The sequence below is a fragment of the Spermophilus citellus genome (assembly GCF_964194105.1).
Source record: "Spermophilus citellus genome assembly, chromosome: 6".
NCBI classification, from domain to species: domain Eukaryota; kingdom Metazoa; phylum Chordata; class Mammalia; order Rodentia; family Sciuridae; genus Spermophilus; species Spermophilus citellus.
The window spans coordinates 156383922-156408145 of NC_138187.1; the positions used below are offsets into that span (position 1 = coordinate 156383922).

Here is a 24224-nt window from a genome sequence, read left to right on the forward strand (position 1 = left end):
ATAGTTGCTAAATTGTAGAATACATTAGTGTACTTTACCTATTGGGCACTGTGGGACGTTATAGTTATAGCAAGACATCATTTTGTCCTTCAAGACAGCACACAATGGTGTTGAAGGTGGACAGGGAGGGTGAGTAACCCGTATTGCGTGGATAGGTGGCTTGAGGGAGCCCCGCTGAGTCCCAGGCATGTCAGAACTCTCTTTGAGGATTCCACAGTTGTTAGCCTTCACCACGGCCTTACCAAATCGCATCTGTTATCTGCACCTTGTATGTGAGGAAGCCTGGGCAGGGGAAGGCTAAGAAACACCATAAAGGACACAGCTGACCAGGTCAAGGTCAAACTCAAACCCCGGCCATTGGAGTAGTAGTTTTTAAACTACTTGGTTCCTCCATGGTGGTGAGGGTGGAGAGGGAGGAGTGGGTGGTTTGGGAAGCTAGATAATATAAATTTTAGATAAGGTGACTGGTTAGCAAGGGAGCAGGGCATAAGCAGAGAGGACAGCAATGAAGCCTGCACTTGTGACGAGCGCCCAGGAAGTCCGTCGCACCCTCCTGAGCTAGGACTTCTGGGAGGAGGGACAGGCTGCTCAGGAGAGTGTGCTGGAGATGATTTCTGCAGTGTGAACGTGAGGGGTGAGGTGCCTGTCGCACACACAAGTGGATGGCCCTGCGTGCACATTAAGGCTGTGTTCCTGGCTACAGACGGAGGCTGGGGCGTCACCATGATCAGGAAGAGGCTAGAGAGCTGTTTCTCAGTGCTTTTGTTTTGTTTCTTATGTGTGACATTTTGTAATGATTTAAATCCATGGTTGTGACTGATCCACTTTGGTTTGTCTGTGGATGAAGAGACCCAGGTGGACAGATAGACAGGGTAGGCAGACAGACGATAGACACACCTAGACGAGGCAAAAGAGATCGGACGTGAAGGAGCCACCATTCCTGGTCCCAGGTTACTCGTTGTTTCACAGAGAGGAGCGGAGAGAGTGGGGGTTCTGCTCTGTCTTCATTCCCCTGGTTATTAAACCATCATGTTGCATTTCACGGGGCCTCACAGGCAGGTTTAAGAGCTCACTTAATGTCCAGAGTGACCTTGACCTCCCGAGAGCCTGGTTGTGCGTGGGCGGACGGAAGGAGACGTGAACTCAGGTAACCCGAGCATCCGGGTTGAAGGGTAGGTAGGCTGGGGTGAAGGTTGGGGTAGGGCCGGGGACTCAGGGCATGGGGGCTTCAGGGGACAACTTTCTGTGGCTGCACCTCATCTGCTCATGCCAAGCCTTCCTCCCGGGGGTCCTAAGCCACCTCTGGAGGCTGTGATCTGATCAGTTGCATTTGATGTCGTTGCTGCCTAATGAGCCTCGTCTGTAGATCTAGCTGTGATGTCATTAGCATCGCTTTACCGTGGGCATCAGCTCAGGAGAGAGATTCTTAAGCAGCCCCAGAATCCTACAGGAATTGTACCAATTGACTTCATAACAAGGAATTCGCCTTCCTGACCTGTCAATTCCCACCAGCAGAGCAAGAGAGTGGCTTGGTCGCTTTAGCCATCCTCACGAACTCCTGGATCTGGGCAGGTCAGTATGTACCTGCTCACGGCCATGGGCACATACGCAGGAGATTCTGAGCATTAAGGACGTCAATATTCTCCTACCATGAGATTCTATTGGGGAAATTCATCCACTGTGTGCTGGAGGATACAGATTTAGCCTAAAGCAAATGGCATTTATTTATAGCAAACTGTATTTGCAAAATGCTTTGCAGTTTTAGGGTTGTTAACTACATTTCAGGTTGGATGTTCCTCTACTTGTAAGAAAGCCGAGTGTCACAGCTGGACTGAAGAGCCTCCTCTGAGAGCAATAGGGGTGAATTCTGGCAAACGGTGGGAGGAGGACGTACTGGGCATTCATTATCAGAAAGCACCTCTGCAAATTTTACTCTTTTAACTTATTTCTTATGTCCAGAGACTGTGTACTTATTGAAATAGAATATTCATCTTACTAAGAGACAGCATGATGTCTTAAATTCCTGGAGCATTTCTACCCATAGCTGTTATAGCAAGGACTATAAGAGGAGTCAGCACTGGAGGGAGAGCCCCTGTGGACCCCATGGAAATAGGTGGCCTCTCCTCCCTGCCTCTCTCTACCCACAAACCTCTCTACTCACTCCAACCCACACAGCGGGGAGCTAAAAGGCAGTAAGTGTCAAAGATCAGACTCTCCTGAAGCTTTTAGGACCAGAAACTCTGTTTCCCAGACACGATCGGTGTAGGAGCTCTATCTGGCTGAGGGAGATTTATCTGGGCCTTCACCACTGGACTCCATCATTTTAAGGAGTATTTCCCAATTGTATCTTTAACTGCACATAGAAAATGCGTTTCCGATTTGAAAAATCTCTCTCTCACGCACATCTTCATTCTTCTCCAGAACCTGAATAGATGGCTTTTGGGAGCTCACTGCTCATTGCTTCCGTGCAAATCCAGCTCCTGTCTTGACAGCCCCAACCGGTGTGATGAGGAGGCCACAGGGATCGTTGGTCTCGCCCTCCAGCAGGGCCCTGTGTATCGGCCTGAATACTTCCAGGAGATGGAAAATAGGATTCTGAATTAAAAGGAGTTTGGTGGCCTCCCAATCATCTTTGTCTGCACCCTTCCCTCTCCTCTTCACTCCCTAATCTTGTCAAGTATCTGGGGCTGAAGGGTATTGACAGGGATTAGCCGCATCTTGATGTTAATTGGAATAGCCAGAAGACAGCAGTGAGGGGAGCAGCCCCTCATGTTTGCAGCAATTACAAGCCTTAATGATGGATAGCTGGAGGGCAGGGAGGTGTCAATCCCTGGCAGCCCACCGTGCTTGTGGTCGCAGTGCCCCCTAGTGGCAGTCTGGCTGTTGGCACGATGCGTCCTAAGGAGCAATCAGGAGAGTTCCCGGGTGTTTTATCAAAGGTGAGAAAAAAAGGAACTTGATGGAAGTAAGTTCTTTTTGAGGGAGATTTGCATTTTCTCTTGCAGGCTCTGTTTTCCCTTAGTTACTGTGTCATCATCTCCCTTTTCACATTATATATTTCTCCCTAGGAGATCTCATAGGTATGTGATTGTTTTACTCCTTAATTTTTTATTATCCAATTGAAAAAAAAAAATTGTAATTGCACAAAATTGTCCAAAGAGCCGACTGTTACTTTTCTCTAAGTTTATTTTCTGTAAGGCCAAAACCTCAGCTCACACAGTTTAGTTCCCAGTGCCATTTGAGATTGGATACCACCATCTAGTGGCACTTTTGAAAAATTTTTTCCCAGCCTCAGTGGAAGGGGTTCTCAACAAAGGAGGGCCATGGGTTGGAAAGGAATGCCCGATTGTAAGGGGCCTAAAAGCCAACTGGGAGACCTTCAGCCCTCTGGCAAAACTTCCAGGGAAATTTTTCAAAAATATTATTTTTTGCAAAGAGATACTGCATCTTTACTGATTTAAAAAATTTTATTCATTTTCCCAGTGAATGAAGGCTTGTTGGCCCATATCAGACCAAGGGTTCAAGGGCTTCGCTCCACCCTGCTGATTCCTGGTAGTCCATATAGCAGACTGAGGAATACCTAGCAAGCAGGAAAGTCTTGCAGGCACCCCCAGGTGTGGGCCAACCGAGTAGCACAGACCTAAGTGTCAGTAGAGATGTCCTGTGGAGGAAGAGCTTTGGGTGAGGTGCAGTGACCTCCTGGGCCTCCTGTTGGACGTCGTCATTCTGGGGTTGGGTGTGTGCAGTGGCACACTTTTCTCATGCTCCTGGAAGGACCTTAGCTCCACTCTGAGCCTATTATCAAATGCAAATGCTAAATAAATTATGTCCCATATTTATAGCCACCGAGTGGTCCTTGGCCCTCACACGCGGAAGTCCCATGTCAGTGGGGTTGCTGGGTGAGGTTGCCTGGTCCGCCCAGCATTCTCCTGGTGCTCATCTGAAAAGCAGCAGCATGGGATGCCTCATGCAAGGCCTCGTGCTTCCAAATGGGCTCACATTAAACAGCAAACGAGAGGGGGTAGCACAGGAGCTCCCCGGTCCCCTTGGGAGAGGACTCTATAAAGGTGGTGAGTCAGATCGCACAATGACCTTCTGGAACAACGTTGCAAATCCTTCCAACCACTTCACCAAGGATCTGGCCCATCCAGTCTTGCGTTCTCAATGAGGTCAAAGACCAGAATCCACGCTCTAGGCATGCCCTTTGTTCTAGGAGCACAGTGGTCCCTGAAATTGTTTCCTGATTGGGACAGGAACTGCTGAAAGGAGTCAGAAACTCTTCAGGAGCCCTGTGCTTTCTGCCAGCAGACTCCCTCAGAGTCAAATGGAGAACCCGGAGGAATCACTGGGAGCAGGGCTCTCTTGTGTGGTGAACAAACCATCATTCTCTGATAGGCAATTCCCAGGCTCGTCACCAAAAATCAACAAAGAGCTTCTCTAACTCCCTTCTACTTATCAAACAAGGGTGCAGATCTTTTTGAAAAAGCCAAAATGTCCTCCCCGACTCAAATGCATGATTAATTATAAAGCAGAGCCGTCCTGCTCATCCTTGGAATCAGACGAGCAGAGTCCAGTTCTAGCTCACACAGTACCTCAGCTGTGTGGCCTTAAGTCTGCGAGCCAGCCTTCTGTCCTGGAGGCAACACACCTGAGAAAAACACCTTAAAGGAGGAAGGATTTATTGGGGCTCATGGCTTCAGAGGTTTTGGTCTGTGGCCAATCCGCCCATCACTGGGCCCTGTGGTCAGACTGAACATCATGGAGGAAGAAGATGTGGCAGGAGTAAACTGCTCAGCTCAGGGGGGCCAGGAAGCAGAGAGAGGGAGGAGGACTGGAGAGGGCTAGGGACTAGGTGTGGTCCCCGAAGGCTCACCTCTAAGGACTCCAACTAGTTTCCACCTGTTACAGTTTCTGTCATCTCTTGGTAGTCAACTCTGCATAGTCTCAAAAGCTATAAATCCATCAATGGATGAATTCACTGATGAGGTCAGAGCTCATGATCCAATCACTTCCCCAAAGTCCCACTCTGAATGTGGCTGCACTGGGGACCGAGGATTCCAGCATGTCTTTGGGGAATAATCCAGATTCAAGGATAACCAGGTTACTCGTCTCACTTCCCTCCTCTATAAAATGGGTCTGATGGGGAACCCCATGCCTGCCATGGCTGAACGAGATCTCGAGCCCATCTCCTCCCAGCACAGGACCCGTAAGCCTTAGCTATCGTTAGGATCAAAACTACTAGGCTGAGGATTTGATACGAGCCAGCCACCGCGGTGTGTGCTTTACAAACACTGTGTGGTTCATTCACTTCACAAAGCCAGAGGTAGGTATGATCAGGATCTCCACTGCACACGTGAAGAAACTGGGTCAAGGAACAATTGCTGTCATTGTCTGTGTTCCTGGTGATGGTCAGAAGCATATCCAAGAGACACATCCCTCTGGGACTGATGATTCTCAGAAAAGAACAACCTGGTCGCACACTTGGAAGCTCTGTGTCACGGGGAGGGTGTGTGCCCCAAATTAAGTGGAATGTCGGGATCACACACTTCCCCTCTCAGCTGCGCTCTCTGATCTCTCGAGGACTGGACCCGGGCACTCAGCGGCCATGAGGTCACGGCTGTCCTTGCTATCCTGCATCCCTCACCGTTTCTTTTCACTTTGTGTGTGGCAGGCAACTCCCCATCCGATGAGTCGGAGGAGCGGGAAAGAGACCCCAAGGTGCTGACGTTCCCAGAATACATCGCCAGCCTGTCCGACTCTGGCACCAAGCGAATGGCAGCCGGAGTCCGCATGGAGTGTCAGAGCAAAGGGCGATGTCCCTCATCTTGCCCCTTGTGTCATGTGACATCCAGCCCTGACACGCCTGCTGAACCTGTCCTGCTGGAGGTGACCAGAGCAGCCCCCATCTACGAACTGGTGACCAACAACCAGACCCAAAGGGTAAGAGGCCGGAACCCTGGGCTCTGGGAGGCACCACCAACAAAAGAGGGCTTTCCGCGCAGCCCGGGGAAGTGACAGGGTGCAGCAGAGCTCCATGCTAGCGCTGGGATGGGGGGGCTTTTTGTTTAGCTAATCCAGTGACCTAATTTGCTTAGATTTGCATGTTGGCATATTAAGTCAAAGAGATGCATCCACAACACCCATGCAAATATGATTCAGGAGTCACAGCTGAGCACTTGTAGAGACTTTGAGCCAAAAGGGCTGAATGGCAGTAAGTAGACGGGGAAGCCCAAGGACTGCACTCACCGAGGTCAGATTGGCTGGAGGGCCCCTATCTGTTGGTGAGGAAGAGGCTCAGCTCTGTCCCCCTTGTGGACCTAGGAGGTGGGCAGCTCTCCTTGCTGATTCCCAAGCCTGGGACCAGCTGTGTCCGGAGTGGAAGGAGCTTATCAGGCACAGGTCCCAGAGGAAGGTTCTGGCAGCCTGGGTCTGGAGGGGGTTGGTTTCCTGCCCATCATGCTGGCTCTAAGAACAAAACGCCACATCTTTGCAGATCTTTCTGCCTGTGATTATGCTGCTGGGTCATGACATTTCCCAGCCACCCTCCTTTGCCTCTGCTTCTCCCTTTCCAAAGATGTCAGGAGAAAATGAATAGACCAGGGAGGAGAAAGGGGGCCGAGGTAGGCCTCTGACCTCCTCAAGGACATACGGATCAGAATGACCCAAACAGACACACAACCACCACCAGCACCACCAGCACAAGTCAAAGCAGGGAGTCCCTGGGTGGGACCACAGGCAGCCGCCACAGCTGCTTACCTGACTGGGAGATGTGCCCATCCAGGTGGGGTGATAATTGCTTTCTTTTCTCTCTTTGAAGAGACACCTGCTGTGACACAGTTTGTTTCATAGGTGTTGCTCAGACCAACAGGAGGATTGTGTGTGTGTGTGTGTGTGTGTGTGTGTGAGTGTTTTCTCACCTAGCGCCTCTGCCACAGATATTTCACTGAATGTTTGAAAATACATTTTTCTTTCATCACAGGAAGGAAAAGAAGAATTGTTCCCAAGGCCTACACATTCCTTTTGAATCTGATCAAGGTGGCTATGGGGAGAGGAGTGGGGGAGAGGAAGGGCTTGAAGGAAGAGAGGAGGGGCTTAGGTCACCATGGAGACTCAAAGCTGCAGGGACTCCACCCAGTGCCAGGCCTCTCTTGCCTGCCCCACTTTGTCTTCCCCAATGCTGCCACCTCTGACAGCTCAAGGTTCCTGTGCCACCTGCCTGGGAACAGTAGGGTCAGAGAATTCACCAGAACCATCCTATGAATCAGGGTGTGCAATGCTGCACAATAGAGAAGAGCTTGATGAGAGGAGGATGCATCTCTACTTTCTGGGGAGGATTGCAAGTAAAGTGAAAGTGCTGAACAGAACATGTCCTCAGCAATCCCCATTCAAAGGCCAAATATCATCCCTTCCTCCCTCGGTACCCCCATGTTCAGAGAGAGTGTGGAGATGCCCTCCATCTGGCCATAATTTGAACACCTTAATTTCTAAACACACCACCAAGGTGGTCCCAGCTGGAGTTTGGTCCCCACCATGTGTTTCTTCTGCTCTCATTGTCACCTGACTCTCTGCCATCCTCTCTACTCTGTGTTCTTTCCATGTTTGTTTGTTCTTCCTCCCAAAGAACGGAGACGCGGTATCAGAAGCTAAGGAGAACTGGAGGGGGGCTAAGTCATGACACAAGTGACTCAGTGTGTGTTTTTATGTCCTTCTTCTATTGGACTAAATAATCTCATGCCATATTTCAGTGTAATCCATAATTGTGATAAAGAAACACAATGGTGAAACCATTTGGCCAACCCAACAAACTTGAGCTCACCATCTTGTGCCCCAAACACATAGCTGCTGGGCTACCATCTCAGTGAACGTCACTTTCTTCCTTAACTTGCCAGACGGGAGTCTAGAGATGCTTCCTGGATTTTCCTTGTCATTCCCAGTGTCTGTTCCATTGCCAAGAGCAGCAATAGTCTCTTAAAACATACTTTTTATAAGATCTTTCTTACAGCTTATCTATTATAGTATTGGGCTGCCGTCTTATTACAGTAACCCAAAGTTATTATTTAATATGGATTTCTGACCACATTGCACCAAAATGATTGAATGGCTCTGCAGATAGAATGCAATCTGGAGTCCTTAGCACAATGCCACAGGTCAGTCCATGATCCTGCTTGTCTTCACGTGCATGGGTAGGGTGTTCCTACTCTGTACCTTACAGGCCATGCTCAAAATTGAGCTCCTTGTGCCCCCTCAAACACAACACGTTTTCCATCGTGTGTCTGGCCCTGCAGACTTCCAACTCTGTCCCAAGTATGTCATCTCCCACATTTCTCAGACTCCTACTATTGCATCAAGTTTCAGCCCAAACACCCAGAATCCTCCCTTACTCTTCCAACTCAGGTATCCTTCCCTTCACGTAATGCCCAATGCCTGTGTGTCCATCTCTAGGAGCAGGGATCACCTGCCAGCAGAATTGTTCACACAGTTGTTGACTCCTGTTTAGATGGACAGAAAAGCTTCGTCTACAAGCATGTCTAGCAGTGGCTGGTGCAGAGTGGACCCTCTGCTAAGTGGAAGAATAAATGATGGATAAGTGTGTAAGTGAATGTATGGATGAACATGGCTTGGAAGTTCAGCTATTCCCCTTAGAGAAACACAAAAAACACTGAAAAATCCAATTTATTTTCTGGACTTAGATTTAAATTTGATAACATGCAACTCATCTCAGCTTGTAGGAACTAAGAAAAATGTGATTTCCTTTTTTCTTCCTTTTCTAAAGGGATTCTCCTTGACCTCTCTCTTGTCCTCTCATTCAACTTTTTACAGTTAACTTTAACCCAGGGTTCAGAAAGCATAAACTCTCATGGAGTGGTGGGAATCAAAGGTAGAAAGTTAAAGCATTTGAAGAAAGGACTTTTGTTTTTCCACACTCCTTTGGATGGAAAGTCTGGTCATGATGCTCTCCTGTTAAGACACTTTAATGTCTTATCATCGCTCTTGAAACACAGTCCCCTCCTTACCTCAGCCCATGTGGCCCTAGTAACCCAGCCCTATCTCCTTCTCGCTGCTTAGCATCCCCCCTACTCTGTCTCTGTAGAGAGATTCGGTTGATTTAGAATTCAAGTTTCATCCAGGCCTAAGTCGTCTTAATATTGTTCATTCTACCTGTGGCACTACTCCAGCATTGTGACAGGATGACTTTTGACCTATTCCTCAAAGCCCAGATAAAAATGTCACCTCTCACAGAGACCTTTCCACACCCCTCCACGGGGTGACTCACCCTTCCTTTTCCCTCCTGTACCTTGCGCATCTCAGGGCCTTGCCTTTCCCTCTGGAGTCCTCCCCTCAACTGTGAGCGTCTGGGTGTCTCCGTAACTTCAGTTTGCTTGTTCATCATCTGGCTGTAAGATTCACGCAGACGGGGGCCCTGTGTGTCTCGTGCGTCCTGTCCTTAACACTTGACACAGGAAACGGCCCTTCATAGGAGCTTACCAAGGAATTGTTGATTGAAGGTTCTATCGGGCAGCAGTCACAATTTGTTATTCAGCTGACCTCAAAGAAAGTCTCTTTCCCTAGTTTTCAACCATGCACCCTTTGATTTGGTTTTGGCTCAGTTAGACACGTCACAAAGTGAGCACCTGGTGGATGCATTAATCAAGAGCCTCTGATGTCCATCCAGCAGGTCATGTTGAACTCAGGTCTGGGTGCTGCCCCCCTCACAAGCTGGTGACCCTGAGCAGGTCACCCAGCTTCTTTAACTCTCAGAATCATCCACTGTTCTTCATGATTACCAAAGTGTTAGCACCAAAGACGGCCTTATAAATTACAAACTCTACAAAAGTGATCGTCAGGAATTGATGTTCCCTAAAAGCTCCCACCTCTTCCAACCTAAGGTCGTCTACACTGCGCTCCGAAAGAATAGAACGTGGGTTCCTGCTCCAGGTTGAGGTATTTGGGTTTTTCGTAGGGTTATCCTTTCCTCTTCCTCCCTCCCGTTCTTCTTTCTTTCTTCCTCCCTTCCTTCTTCTTCCTCTTCTCTTCTTTTTGAGTTCTTTGGTCTAAACTCTTGCAGGGCAGCTAGGCTTCATTTCCCGTTTACTGATTGGGTGTGGATGTGGAGAGCGGAACGGGGAGTCCTCAGAGCAGCGGCGGCTGCAGACGCAGAGGGGCCCAGAGAGAGAGCTCTGAGCTCCGCTGCCAGCCTGGAGCAGCCACCCCCAGCTCACCCTGACCCGGGGGTGAGGTACCCCCACTAAGGTGTCAGAACCCGATCAGAATCCACCTTTTCGCCCTGGAATTGCCTATTCCAGAGTTCTGTTACCTCAGTGGTCTAACTTTATCCACAACTGAATGGTAATCAGCTCCTTGAGGGCCATTGTGCTGGGCTCTGTGGTGGTCACCAGGTTCTACCTGAGACTCCACCCTGTCACTTAAAGACAATAACAGCTGATAGCATTTAATGATGACTAATGTGTGCCCGGTACTGTGCTTATGTTATTTCACTTGGCATGTATTATTCCACTTAATTGTCACAGAACCCCTATGAGGAAAGTGCTATTTTTATCCTACCTTATCACTGAGAAAACTGCCTTCATGTAACGTGCCCCAGGTCACATGGCAGAGATTGACAAAGCTGGAGTTCTCAACCGGGACACCCTGACCCCAAGCGTACTTCTTAGCCTTTGTGAGACATGGCTTCCCCCCTCTTAATGGTCTATTGAGAAAGAGTTGCCTAATGCCCAACCACGGCTCAAGGCAGAATTTGATGCATTTTGTAAGTGGTTTACAAAGTGTGTTGAAGAAACAGGAAGGGAAGACCAGGGCAAGATGAGGCGGGCAAATGAGGATGCAGATGGAGGTATTTGAAAAGGCAGAGTGCCTCTGGGCAGAGGAAGGAGTGGGGCAGGCCAGCACCCAGAGACATGTTGAAAGATGTCATTTTTCCTGGAGCCTGGAGCTGGTGGGTTGAGTGGTGGAGCCGCTGGGAGGGAGATGGAGGTGGAGCACGTCTTGCCTCCAAGGTGACACCTCTCAACCACAGGGACGAGCTGTTATGCTTAAAGGAGGGGGACCTCAAGGTTCTCCAGGGCTCAGCCTCCCCAGAATTTCTTATCCTGAGATAAAAATTATAGACAAAAAAAAATGGTGCGATGGTGACACCATGCGCTCTCTGGAGATCAGTCGGGGTGACGCAGAGGCTTGATACACCATCTCCTGGTCCTGACGACCCAGCCCTGGCTGCCCGGTGCTCACTCCCTGCTCTCTTGTGCAGCTCTTACAGGAGGCCACCATGAGCTCCCTCTGGTGCTCGGGCACTGGAGACGTCATTGAGGACTGGTGTCGCTGCGACTCCACCGCTTTCGGAGCTGACGGACTCCCCACCTGCGCGCCGCTCCCACAGCCTGTGTACGGTTCCCTCGCTCTACCTCTCTCTTGTGTGCATGCCTCTGCATCAGTCTGCAGAGAAGTACTGAATGTCTACTGTTTACAGAGCAATAGGCTGGGTACTCAGGTGGCATGGTACCTGCTCTCAGGGAGCTGTTACCGTACAAGAGATAATGTGACAAGTGTTACAGACATTTCAAGACAGTGTGAAGAGGAGTGGCAATGGTGAAGGCTTCATGGAAGAAGTGGCACTTGAACTTCTCCTTGAATATGCAAAAAGAACAGCAGAATGGTTAAGAGGTTGTAGGGTCACAGTGCTGTTGAATGGAGGATGTTAGAGGTCTTCAGTGAGATCTGATAGACCACCAACACTCCCACCCATTACACACTCACTGCACTCCTGGCACTGTGCAGAGTACTTAGATGTTGCTTCACCCCCTCCCCATTTAATAGACTAGGAGATAACTTCAAATGGATTGGATAATTTCTCCAAGGTGATAGAGCAGGAAGTAGGGCCATGACCCAGAGCCATGTTCTCAGCTGCTGTTGTCAGTTTGCATCACTGTGACCCAAAGACCTGAGAAGAAAAACTTAAAGAGGAGGAAAGTTTATTTTGGTACATGGTCTCAGATGTTCTGTCCATGCTTGGCTGACTCCATAGCTCTGGGCCTAAGGTGAGACAGAACAACACGGTGGAAGGGCATGGTGGAGGGAAGCTGTTCAGGACCTGGCGGATATAAACCTCAAAGGGACACCTGCTTGCTCCAGCCATGCTCTACCTGCCTATCATTACCACTCAGTTAATCCACATCAGTGGTTTAATCCACTGAATATGTTACACCTTCCATTTCACCTGTGAAAATTCTTGCATTGTCTCACACATGAGCTCATATATAAACCTAATATATAAGCCATAACATCATCCGTTATAATAGGAGAAGACAAAACTGATAGATGATTTGAGTAGAAATAACAGGGTCTGGTGACTGTGCACCTGAGGAGGAAGGAGAAGCTGAGAGTGACCTTCAGGCTTAAGACCTGGCTGGCTGGAAAGAGAAGCAACAAAGCTATGTGGGTCTGTGGAGGCCAGTTCTATTTGGGCTTGCCTGGAGCTGTGTGTGGGAGGGGAGGGTGGGGGGTGGTCCTGCAGATGGTCAGTGGGCAGAGAAGGATGGAGCTCTGTGGAAAAAGTAAACCAGAGATAACCAGATGTCTGCCCATCCCCCCACATAGGAGATGGGCCCACAGCTCTGTGGAAGGATGCTCTGGAGCAAGTGTTAACTGTGAGGAGCAGAGGGTTGGGGATGAGCATTAAGGGGTATCTGCATTTGAGGGGTGACGAGGAGGAGGTGCTACAGAAGTGCCTGAGGATGAACATGTCCAATATCCTCCCCATCCAGAGAAGACTAAACAGAACAAGGCAAGCCGAGGGGCCAGGGCCCAAGGCAGGACTCTGCTTAGCCTCTGTTAGGGCATCTGCCATGCTGGTGAAGCCACAGAATATGCATCCAAAAGAAAGTGCTGGTAGGACACAATGGTGGGACAAGACCCCATGGGTTGGTAAAGCAAGGAATCCCAAAGCTAGTAGGACCCGTGGTAACTGAGGGCTGAGTAAGAAGAAGCAGGAGGCAGGAGGTGGAGGCCAGGCCTATTTCATGGAGTGAGGTGGACATTAAAGGCCCAGGACTGAGCAAAAAGAAAATGGAAAGAGGAGAAGATGTTGGTAGAGTGTCATTCCAATCCAGTGTCTTCCTTCTCTCTGTGGGTGGTTTTAGATTCCCCAAGCACTGGCTTCTTGCTCTTTGTATCATAACTTGGACTTCTGGATTCAAAGGAGAACCAAGTTCATTAGTTGTCCAAGTTCTTTCACTCAGGAGAAAGGGTGCATCAGAATCTCAGGCTGTTGGACTGACTTACCAGGTAGAAAGCCACCTTTGAAAGGTCCCACTGAAGCCAGCAAAGCTATCAAGTAGACACAGGCCCACCCATTGGCCCAAGGCTGGCTTCCTCTCTAAACCTGCATTTACTAACTATCATAGCTAAAGAGCAGGTTGGGTTAAAATATCATAAACAGGAAATGTCTATTAGGTACCTCACTTTTCTTGTCAACTCTGATCACTTCTTTCAGTTACAAACATTAGTTTCTTGCATTTTAATTGGTAGTTGGAAATAGAAACACACTCTAATTTTACACAAGTCTGTGTAAATCGCACACACTTCTATTTCTCAATAGGGGCTGGTCTTAGTCCATATTTTCACAGAATTTGAGTTCTCAGAAGGCTTAGTTAGTTACTTAAGCTGCCTAGTGCTTTTTCTTCAAAATAGCATTCTGCATATGACTCTAATTAATGAATTTGTCAATATCCGCACTGTTTTGGGTTTATTCCATCCTAATGTCATATGCAAACTATGTGCTCCTTCATAGTAGCCACTAGCAGGAGAACATGTGTTTTTTATTATTTTCCCACTAGCTAAACCCCTTACTATTGCTCCCACAGTGTCCTATGATTTCTTGTTGAAGTTTTTAGCACATGTATAATTGTATATTTCTATTACCCACTAGCTTAGTGTAGCTTACATAAAAGCAGGGGCTAGGGCCACTGTGTTCCTAGGATCCAGCACTTCCTTACAAGGAACAGGTACTTCATAAATATTTACTGAATTAAAATAGAACATTGCAGATGGTCTGAGGTGATCCACAGTGAGCAATGAGAGTCATCTGGGAGCTGAGTGGCGGGCAGGAGGGCCTGAATCGCAGATGGTTGTGGGATTCAGAAACCGAGGACAGGAGTGAGTGGCAGGCATAATTGTTAGGGGCGGGGGGGGGGAGGCTGGAGAGAGCAGGAGCTTGGAAAATTCTCAGGATCCAGTGGTCTAGAAAGAAGTGGGGAATTGGAAGCAGAAGGGAAACCTGAGCCCCCTAGAAGTCAGAACAAGGCAGTGAATTGAAACCACGCGGACAATCAGGAGGTCCACACCAGTGAACGTCAACAATGATCACTGAAGCTCTATGAGGTACAAGGAGGTAAGAGATGGCAAGGCAGAGCCGTGGCCAAAGTGGACAACTCGCAAAGAATGAGATTTCAAATTGCAAAAAATAAGTAGATGCTGGAATTCAAGCATCAGGTTCACAGAAACCCCAGAGCAAAGGCAAAACGAACCAGAACTGAACAGGCAGGTTTAGGACAGCATCCTCACACCCTCTGAAGCCCTCCCTGGGCACCACTTCCAAGCGGCCTGTAGAAAATGGGGAAGAAACAGGAGGGGGGTCAAGGACAACAGGACAGATCCCAGTGAGCTCCAGAACCTAAACTAAGTGTGGCCTTGTCAATGCAAGGTCCCCTTGGTCACCACCTTCAGGAGGACACACATTGTCTTAAAATTTCTCAAAAGAAATCCAGAAATTGTATTTTCAAGCCATATAAAGGCATACCTTTATAAGGGCTTTATAGGGGACTTGGGTTTCCCTCCTGCTTCTGATTCCCCACTTTTTTCTCCATGACTGGATCCTGAGAATTTTCCCAAACTCCCCCTACCCATGTAACTTTCATTCATTTATTTTTATTGTCTGTTTATTTACTTACAAATGTTCATTGAGTTCCTAATCTGTAACAGGTGCTTAGAGGCATAAATCATGTATCAAAGATCTTGAAGAAACGGACTGTCTAGTGAAAGAGATGGGCCTCCAGGGAAGTCATTTTAGTAGCCTAAGCAAGAAGAGCTGGGGTTGTGGCTCAGCCGTAGAGCGCTGGCCTAGCACGTGCCAGGCCCTGAGTTCAATCCTCAGCACCACATAAAAATAAATAAATAAAATAAAGGTATTGTGTCCAACTACAACCAAAAAAATATTTTAGAAAAACGAAAAAGGAAGAGTATACCATGTACCAGTTGAGAAGGTGCCCAGTGGCCAGTGCAGGTCTGAGCTGGATCCCCATCTCATGCCCCCTCCTGTCTGCACATAGGCTGAGACTCTCCACGGTTCATGAGCCCAGCAGCACCCTCGTGGTCTTGGAGTGGGAACACTCAGAGCCACCAATCGGGGTGCAGATAGTGGACTACCTCATCCGTCAAGAGAAGGTCACCGACAGGATGGACCACTCCAAAGTGGAGACAGGTGAGCGTGCCCTGCACGTGGACTAGTTTACATCTAAGGTAAAAATAAAACAGAAGAAGAATACCCAGCCTCCTGCTCTGCCCCCGTCCCCGGGACCCAGAGCAGTGTGGGAGGACAGGGAAGCTGCAGCTCCTGTCTCTTCCAAGCAGCAGCCTGTCTCATCCATTTAAGAGTCTTTGCGTGGTGAGCGTCCAAGAGTCTTGTTTTGATTTTGCCTCTCTTTTTGTTTATGAAAGAGGTGTCCATTTCATGGCCTCTAGGCCCACTCACAAAGAAACAGCAATACAGTATGCTAGTTATCCTCGCCCACAATTAGGAAACAATTCTCTGCTAACCACTCTCATGATTACAGAAAAAAAAAATTTCTTTGCTAATAACCCCCTCCAGGCGAAAGCATGTGCAAACAGATGCGCTGGCTCCGGGTTTTGTCCTAAAGCAAACTCTGTTTTTGTTGGGTCCAGCGGAGAGAGGGAAGCCTTAAAGGAATGGAAATGCACCATGAAAAAATGTCCCAGGCCTTGTTATCTCCCTGTCTATGCAGAGGAAATGGTCAACACCATCTCTGAGACTCATGCTGAGATGCCGCCCCCCATCAGGACGGCCATGTCCACAATCAGGGTAAATAGATTCTGGTGAACTGGCCACTGAGACACATATGGGTTCCCCAGGTGACTGCCTTCAGGCCTGGGGAGTGGTCTACAGCTTCTCCTGAGGTTCTTCTTCTGGGGTACACAGGTATCACTGAGGCATGGCAGTGACCCACCGCCAAAGTAGCTAGGCTTTGTCCACTCCAAGAATGTCTCTTGAAAGAGTTCACAGATATGGTCTGTACATTTTACCTAGGTTGTTTCTGAACCAGCTCAGGAAGAATAGGTCTAAACTGGCTAAATAAGAAACAGTTAAAAAAAAAAAAAAAAACCTCTGGGTCTCTCCTCACCTCCCCCTTTTTAAAAAAAAAACTAGGAATTTAAGGAGATTGGGATTGACCAATTTTAATAAGTTCTCATTGAGTTGATTATATCTTGTCATTGTTTGGCCATCAGTTTCTCATGCCTTTTCCAATTCTTTCCCTCTGGATAGAAACAGTGTTGAGTTTCGTGGACGACATCATCTCTGGAGCAAAGTCCCCATGTGCCATGCCATCTCAAGTGCCAGACAAGCAGCTCACCACCATCTCTCTCATCATTCGATGCCTGGAACCCGACACCATTTACATGTGAGTAACCCACCCCTGCCTGGAGATTCTTTGCCTGAAATGTTCAAGGCTCTTTCCTGGTCTCCCTTAGCTACTTGGGTTCCTTTAGAGTCTTGGCAAAAGATTTGGAGGCTCTGAAGTCTTGTTCCTAAGGAGCCATTAGAGAGAACCTTCTTGAATGCTTAGGCACTAGTAGGATCTAGGAAGACAACCATCCTGTCCCTCCTGGGGGTGGCAAGGTAGAGGACAAAGATATCAACAACAGATTTGAACATAAGGTGGAATGGCTAAATGTTTGAAAGAAGAGCCAGGAACACACTGAAGAAAACAAGAGGGAAACCGTTCCTCCCAACCAGAGCAGATGGCCTCTACCCAGGTCCTTAGACGTCCACAGCTGGAGAAGCACGGAGAAGGGAACACAGGCTGAGGACACAGCAAGGGCAGAGGCGAAGGGGCACGGAGGGGCATGGAGGGAAGCAGCGAGTGGACCAAAGGGGGAGCGGGCACCTGAGTAAGAGGCAACGGAAGACACTGAGGAGACAGAACTGGTGAACACCGAACGTCAGAGGAGAACATTGATTTTTTTTTTTTTTTGAGGAAAGAACATCAAGAACTGTGCTTTAGAAAGCTAGCATTAGTGGCACTGAAATAATTTATAGAACTTAGAACTGGCCGGCATTTTTCTTCAAAGAAAGTACTGTGAATGACGCCGCAGCACTTGGAACAACCCTATTCTCTGGGTGAACTCTTCCCCGTCTCTCCCTGTGTGCTCTGGGAACAATCGGACAATATTTGTGAAGCAGGGGCGTAAAAGACGCCAAAAGAGGAGAGATCGTGATGGAATCTAAGTCATGATGGAAAAATCTGGGGGTGAAGGCAGAACTCACAGTGATGCGGTGCTGGGGCCTTCTCCCCATCAGTATGAGAAGCATTTCACAGTTTACAGATGAGGCCACAGGAAGAGAGTCAGGGTTTCCAGAATAAATCATCTCCATTTCCACAGTGAGGGAGTTCAAAGACGAAAGGGCTGGGGATTCGAGTGGCACTGATGGCTGCGAGCTTACTGCTCTGGCTGAATACCTCAGTGCACTAGTAAAAGCCGGAAGTGGAGGCCATGCGTAGAGAAAGCGAAACACCTGGGGACAAGGGACGTCTGGGGGATGGGGACGTGTGTGCAGGTGTAGGTGACAGTACTAAGACCAGGGGAGGCAGCCTGCTCTTCAAGTGATGGTGGACAGTCCTCATTCCTGCTCTGGTACTGGGCAGCTGTGGTCCTTCCCGGCAGGAGAGCCTGGGAAACGAGGAGGATCTGAGAACTCACACCACCAGCCCTGCCAAACCTCCCGGACTCAGGGAAACTCGCAGGACCCTTTGTGAGAAGGGCTCAGGGGCTCCGGCCCACTGTTGGCTAGGGATTTCCCAGTCATCTTTCAGGAGTGCCAGGCTTTACCCAATCAGGGATGTAACTCATGTCGGCCTGACTTGGTTTTGTTTCCCGATCAGAGGTCACAGGCCCCTCCTGTCCTCACTCTACTCTCCTTGGTGACCCCCTAGTGCTCCCCTCCTATGTCTTAGGAGACACAAACTTTCTGTCAATGTCGGTGATTGAAGGAGACCCTGCCTGCATGGGGTTAAGGGAGGAACCGCCGGCCTCCACAAGGTGGCGCTGCAGATCATGGAGAGAGGGTGAGGTGGGTGGCCTGGGAGTGACTCCCCATTCTCAAAGATGCTGGGAAGCCTGTGCTTCAGGCCCCGGGGACAGGGAGAGAGCCTGGAAGAGGAGTTGGGAACACGTGGGGCCCCAAGCCTGGTTTTGTTTCTAGCCACCAAGGGTCTGTAAGAGCCTTCAGCTTTCTACAAGGGAGCGTTCTTACCTGTAGAACAGGAGGAAGGCAGCTGCAAGGGAGCTGACGGGGTGCTTTATCCTGGGTGTGTCTGGGAATCCTCTTTGTCCCTGTGAGCTTGGAGTTATTCCCATTTTAGAGTTGAGAAAACCGGTTGAGCAAAACTGAGTAACATCCTCAGAATCACGCAGCTAGTTATCTGGGGTGTGGACGATGGATAGGAATTGGATCAGGGTCTGGGTTTTTTCCCCACGCTGTGTCTTGCAGCCGCCCAGGTTACAGTGAGGACCTAGCAGCACGGTCTGACTATGGCACACAAAGGCAAGAGTTGGCTTCAAGGGCCACAGAGGGAAAGCTGCCTCTAGCCGGCTTCCTTAGTCCTCTGATGTATTTTATTTAGTGCATTTAAAAAAGCCCTATTCTGAGAATGTCCACGGCACAAACACCGTTAAGAATCTCGGGTTGAGAGGAATCCTAAAGTGAGTCTGTCCAACCCGTTCCCCTTACAGAATGGGAAGGTGGCCCCCAGGCCTCCAGCCCACTGTCCCCTCATCACCACACCCACCCACAGGAGAGCCTCTGCCTTATGGACACGTGACAGCAGACAGATAATTCAGGAATGGGGTCAGCAGACACCAGGCCTGGAGAAGGAAAGCAGGCAAGCAGCCTGACTGGAGGCCTGCGATTACCCTGTGCATTAAGTTCCAGGCCTCTCAGAGCCAGCTCTGGAGCCAAACCAGCCAGTGCCACACGCACACACCCTCACCAATGTCATCACCAAAACTCTAACTACACACGGAACAGTCCCAGCCCCGCGGCCATGGCAGGAGCCCAGAAGCTTCAGACGAAGCAGTAAATGGACTTACACTTGAGCCCCCTGGATTGGGAGCAAGGCTTATCTCTTCTACCCAGTAATCCCAGCTAACCCTCTTACTGTCCTGCGAGTGTTCAATGGTAGAAACGATAATGCTAACAATAAACAGAGAAGCCTTCCTGAAATGACAGCACATGGCATTTCCCCTTGAAAATGTGCCGTGTGCTCCTGGCCCTCACCAGCACAACAAACTGGCCGCTCCTCAGGATCCCCAGGGCCTGAGGAGCTGGGCTGCCAGGGAGGGTCCTCAGGTCCAGCTGCGTCTTCACTGGGAAGGTGGCACGGAGCATTACCTCCCTAGTATTTGCTTCGTATTAAAAATAAAATATGCTTAAAAATAAAAGTGGTTTAGAGCTTGGGAACCTAATTTTTACAATAATTGCCCAGAGTCACGTGAGAATTAATGTGAGCACAGGCGCTTTCGTTCCAACTGGAATTTACAGTCAGGCAAGGTATACCGTGGAGCTGCCCAGAGGATCGGGGCAAGCTTGGAGTTGGGAAGTGAGTCCAGCCAGACACCAAGTGAGGCTCCATCGGGCAGCCAAGTCGGTACCTGAGGCTAAGGACATTTTCCACCATGGGCCAGGGAATCTGCCTGAAATCATGGGACTAGGATTGACCTGGTGGGCCACAAGGTGAGCCTGCTAGAGGATGACCAGGCTGCAGCCCTGACCTGGAGCTCCAAGGCCAAGCTCAGGGCCCTGGAAGGAGAAAAAGCAAAGAGAAGCAGGACTGGATGGCAGGGGCCCAAGGTATGTTGGACCTCAGCCATACATTAGGGAGAACGCGTGCTGGTGGAACCAAGAGAGCCCAACAGGTTCCTTCCCTAGCCCATGGCCATGCCAGCCCTGGGGCAGCAGCCTGGGGAGGCAGGGCTTCATGCCTCCTGGTTCCGATAAGAACAACTGCAGGGTCAGGGAGGCTTCCACAACAAAGGTCGAGCCACCCATCCCTGGGCAGGAGACGGACTCCCCCCACACCAGGGGCCCTGATCAGAATCTCAGAAGTGAGAAAGGGGCTCCCTCCCTCCCTAGAGGAGGCTTCTCTCCAGGTTTGTGCCACACTAGATCCTTGGACTTTGTGCCTTCCTGTACTTTGTAAGGGCCCCTGGGAACTTCTCAGCATGGGATCCAGCCCTGGGAAGCTCTGCTAAAGGTGGCCTGGAACAAGTGTGCGGAGAGAATGGGCCTGTGCTCCAAGACCAGGTGTGAGGTTAGACTCCGAGTGGAGCTGGTGCCAGGCAAGTCTGATCAGGGCACCAGCTCCTGGGTTTGGTGTCCTCACTCGTTATTCTAGAAACAGGACCAAGATGCTGAGGATGCATGAGAGGAAAGGCCATGGCGGCCAGGGCTAGCCCAGCACTGTCCCTGGGAAGTGTGTGGCTGGTGGCGGGAGGGAGGGCGGCAGGACCCCCAGTTCACGGGTCAAGGTGGAGGTTGGTGCGAGGTGAGACCATTGACCACAGCATAGGAGCACAGGCCAGGGGACTGAAGTGAGCCCTTGCAGACAGGGTGGGAACGCCGAGTACTTGGTCCTGATTGGTCAGTGAGGGGGCGGGGAGTCCTTTAGGAATCCAGCAGCTGTGGTGTGGGCTGCACCGTGCTGGACCCAGGCGGGTCACCACCTGCAGGGTTGCTGGTGGATGGAGCCCGCTCGGGAGTCCCTGTGATGCCCGTATGGGGGTTCTGGGAGATAGAAGAGGACGACATGGGTCCTGGCTCCGACCGTTCTCTGGGTCTCTTTATGGAGAGGGAGCGGTGGCCATGAGCAACACATATTTCCCGAGAGTCTTTAGGTCATCTTCACCAGTTCAACTCTGGGGCCCAGCTACGTTTACCTGGGCCACGCCACCTTGTGACATCTCTCCTCCTTTCACCTCTGCCCCTCCCTGTAATTCTGCCAGGAGGAATAAAAGCCCACATTTGCCAACAAACCCAGCCTCCTGTGGCCACAGTGGAGGGAAACAGGCAAAGAGGGCAGCACTCCCCACGTCCTGTGGACGCCCGAGCTCTGGAGGCCCTGGGAAACACCAGGCTTTATTCTCTGGGTATGTTGAAAAGCCTCCGAGGCGCAGGCCCTGGGCTCTTCCCTCTCCTCTCCGTCCAGCTCCATCACGGGGCAGGAAGTTCTGCGTGAAGTTTCTGATGGCCAAGTCCCCACACTGCTCTGGAGGTTTCATTGGAACATGTCTTCGCGTTGTTGGGGCGCAGCCTCCCTCTGGGTTCCTGGGTTCCTGGCCTACAGCGGGCAGCAGCTCGGTGGGGCAGAGAGAGCTGCCTACGGGCCACGCAGGGTCCAGCCACCAGCAAGCCAAGGGACCCTCCACTCTGGCTGTTTTGCTTCTGACTTTAAAGACAGAATCTGTCCTTGGTTCCTGCATGGAAGTGTCAGGGTGCGCAGGGCGGTGCAGAGCGGAGCAGATCGGGTTCATGTCATGTCACCATGTGATGTCCCAGGTCTTTCTGTGCATTATCATCTCATCTCACACTGAAGCCACTGATCGTATTATCAGCTCACTTCTCAGATAAGGAGAATTAAAGCTCAAGGAATTACTGTGACTCCACGTGGCCAAGTTCTGACCATCTGTTTCCAAAGACATAAACTCTCCTGCTCAGTAGTTGACACAATTAAACCAGCATCGGAATCCCCTGGAAGGGAGGCAGAGGTGATGGAGCAGGTCTGTAGGTCCTCTACTCGGAGGCCAAGGTGGGAGGATCACTGGAGCCCGGGAGTTCAATACCAGTCTGAGCAACATAGACTCCATGTTAAAAAATGGAAAAAAAATTAAAAAGGAAGGAAAAAAAAAAACTAAATAGAAGAGAGAAGAGCTGGAAGGCCTGGTAAAGCACAGGTTTCTGGTCCCGGCCTGATTCAGTAGGTCTGGGGTGAGGCCAAGAAAGCTCCCCCAGGATGCTGAGGCTGCTGGTCCAGGCCTCACGAGGACAGCAGGGCCCACACCAGGGTGCTGTCCACAGATAATGCACTGGGACAGCAGGTTCCAGTCCCAGGCCACAGGAAGCAGTGAGAGGCCCTGGGCCGGGTGCTTCTGACCTGAGTGATGGCGGTAGGTGACCTCGAGATGGCAACTGCAGCTGGGGTCACAACCTGCCCCTCAGGAGAGGCTGGGCTCCACCAAGGCTCAGAGCCCCCACCCCAGCCTGTGTCCTCTGCTAACGCTGCCTCCGCCTCCCTGCCAGGTTTACCCTGTGGGGCGTGGACAACACGGGCCGGCGCTCCAGGCCAAGCGACGTGATTGTGAAGACCCCGTGTCCCGTGGTGGACGATGTCAAAGCCCAAGGTAAGAGACCAAGGTCAGCATCGTCCGCAAGGCATGCCCAGAGACCCCCCTGATGTGATGGGGCCACAGGTGTCCTGCAGAACCACCTGAAGGGGTGGTCGTGGGAAGGGGAAGACAGCAAGGCCCAGCAGATGCCTGACTTCCCAGCGTTCCTCCTCAGCCTCTGCCCTGTGCCATGCTATATGCCATCATCCCCCAGGCCAGGGTCAGGGAGGCCCAGGAGGCACTGAGGAGGCCCCAGCGCCCGGTGCTTAGGTACGTGCCTGGAACCTGCAGCCTGAAGGTGCCCGCGGGCCTCTTCTTACTCTCTGTGAGTCTGATGTTCTGAACCACAGCGGGGCAAGGCTGCAGGTCAAGTCATCCTTACATCCCCCCCTCCCCCGCCCTCCCTCCCTTTGCAAGTGCTTGTAGCTCAGTTCTCGGTTAGACTTGTCCCTCTTCAGTACAAGCCCACCTCCCTGAGACACATGCATGATCTCATACCCCCCCACACACACACACACAAACACACACACACACCAGGGTTGGCCCTGGCAATTGGGAAGATTTGGTCTGTTTGTCAGCATGCATCACTCACAGGACGCTCCCGACGATCTCCTGCTCTAAGGTTTTCACACCCCACACACCTAGAATTCCCTCAGCCTGGTCACCCTTCTGCAGGGCTCCACACTAGTTAAAGTGATCTGATCAATCATCAGTATCTATCGGGTAGAATCTACCTGATGGCTTTGGCCTATCGACGCAGACATCGACCTGTGCCGGAAAAGTAGGCTGCCAGATTCCAAGAGGATCACCTTACTTGGGCTCCTGACTCTGGTTGTCATCTGATTGATCAGCAGGGTCACAATCCCAGAATGCCAAAGGGTGACATCAGGATAATACGAAGTCAGGCAGAATAGTGACCTAGACCTGCTTTAGTTAAAACCACCAATACCGTAGCACTGTGCGACTTCTGAGAACCTTTTCAGGTTTAACCCACGTGGCACATTGAAGGTGTGATTTCCATGCAGACTCCTTAATAAATTGCCATTCCCCTTATGACAAAAAAAATAGTTAATAGTCAGGTTAGAATTTCCATGGATGGCCCTTGTCCATCAACATCTCCAACACCTCCTTGCCCACCCCCTGCCCACTTGGTCAGTCTCTGCATTCCTTCGCACAAGTTGGTCCCATCACTTCAAGCGCTCCCTACCCTCACTCCTTCCGACAGACTCATCTCAGCCTGCACATCCCAGATGGCGTGGCTTCCGCAGGCCAGGAGGGGGCAGGAGCCACGGTCAGGTGTCCTTGTTTCTTTCCTTCAGGACGTCCCTTCCTGTTGCTTATTGTCTGTTTCCCTCACTCGAGAGTGAGCCCCGTGAGGGCGGGAGCTCAGCTTCCTTCCCACACCATTATATCCGTATCACCTAGAAGGCAGCGTGGTTGGCTGACTGACCTCGGAACTCCGTCCTTGGAGGCAACAGCTCAAGTTCACACTCCTACTCCATCATCCACTTTCTTGACCTTGAGAACTCAGGCCT

The 24224-nt window shown here is 50.4% G+C and overlaps 1 protein-coding gene across 2 annotated transcripts in view; it reads left to right on the plus strand.

Moving 5' to 3' along the window:
- Positions 1-24224, plus strand: part of ASTN1 (astrotactin 1) — a gene marked incomplete at its 5' end in the record, with an annotated part of 280379 nt that overhangs the window by 247798 nt on the left and 8357 nt on the right. For both annotated transcript variants that reach the window (XM_081298255.1, XM_081298256.1), the window contains 5 exons: positions 5672-5940; positions 11267-11400; positions 15342-15493; positions 16574-16709; positions 22604-22704. In XM_081298255.1, the coding sequence (XP_081154381.1) occupies positions 5672-5940; positions 11267-11400; positions 15342-15493; positions 16574-16709; positions 22604-22704 (792 nt within the window). The remainder of the gene's footprint in view (positions 1-5671; positions 5941-11266; positions 11401-15341; positions 15494-16573; positions 16710-22603; positions 22705-24224) is intronic.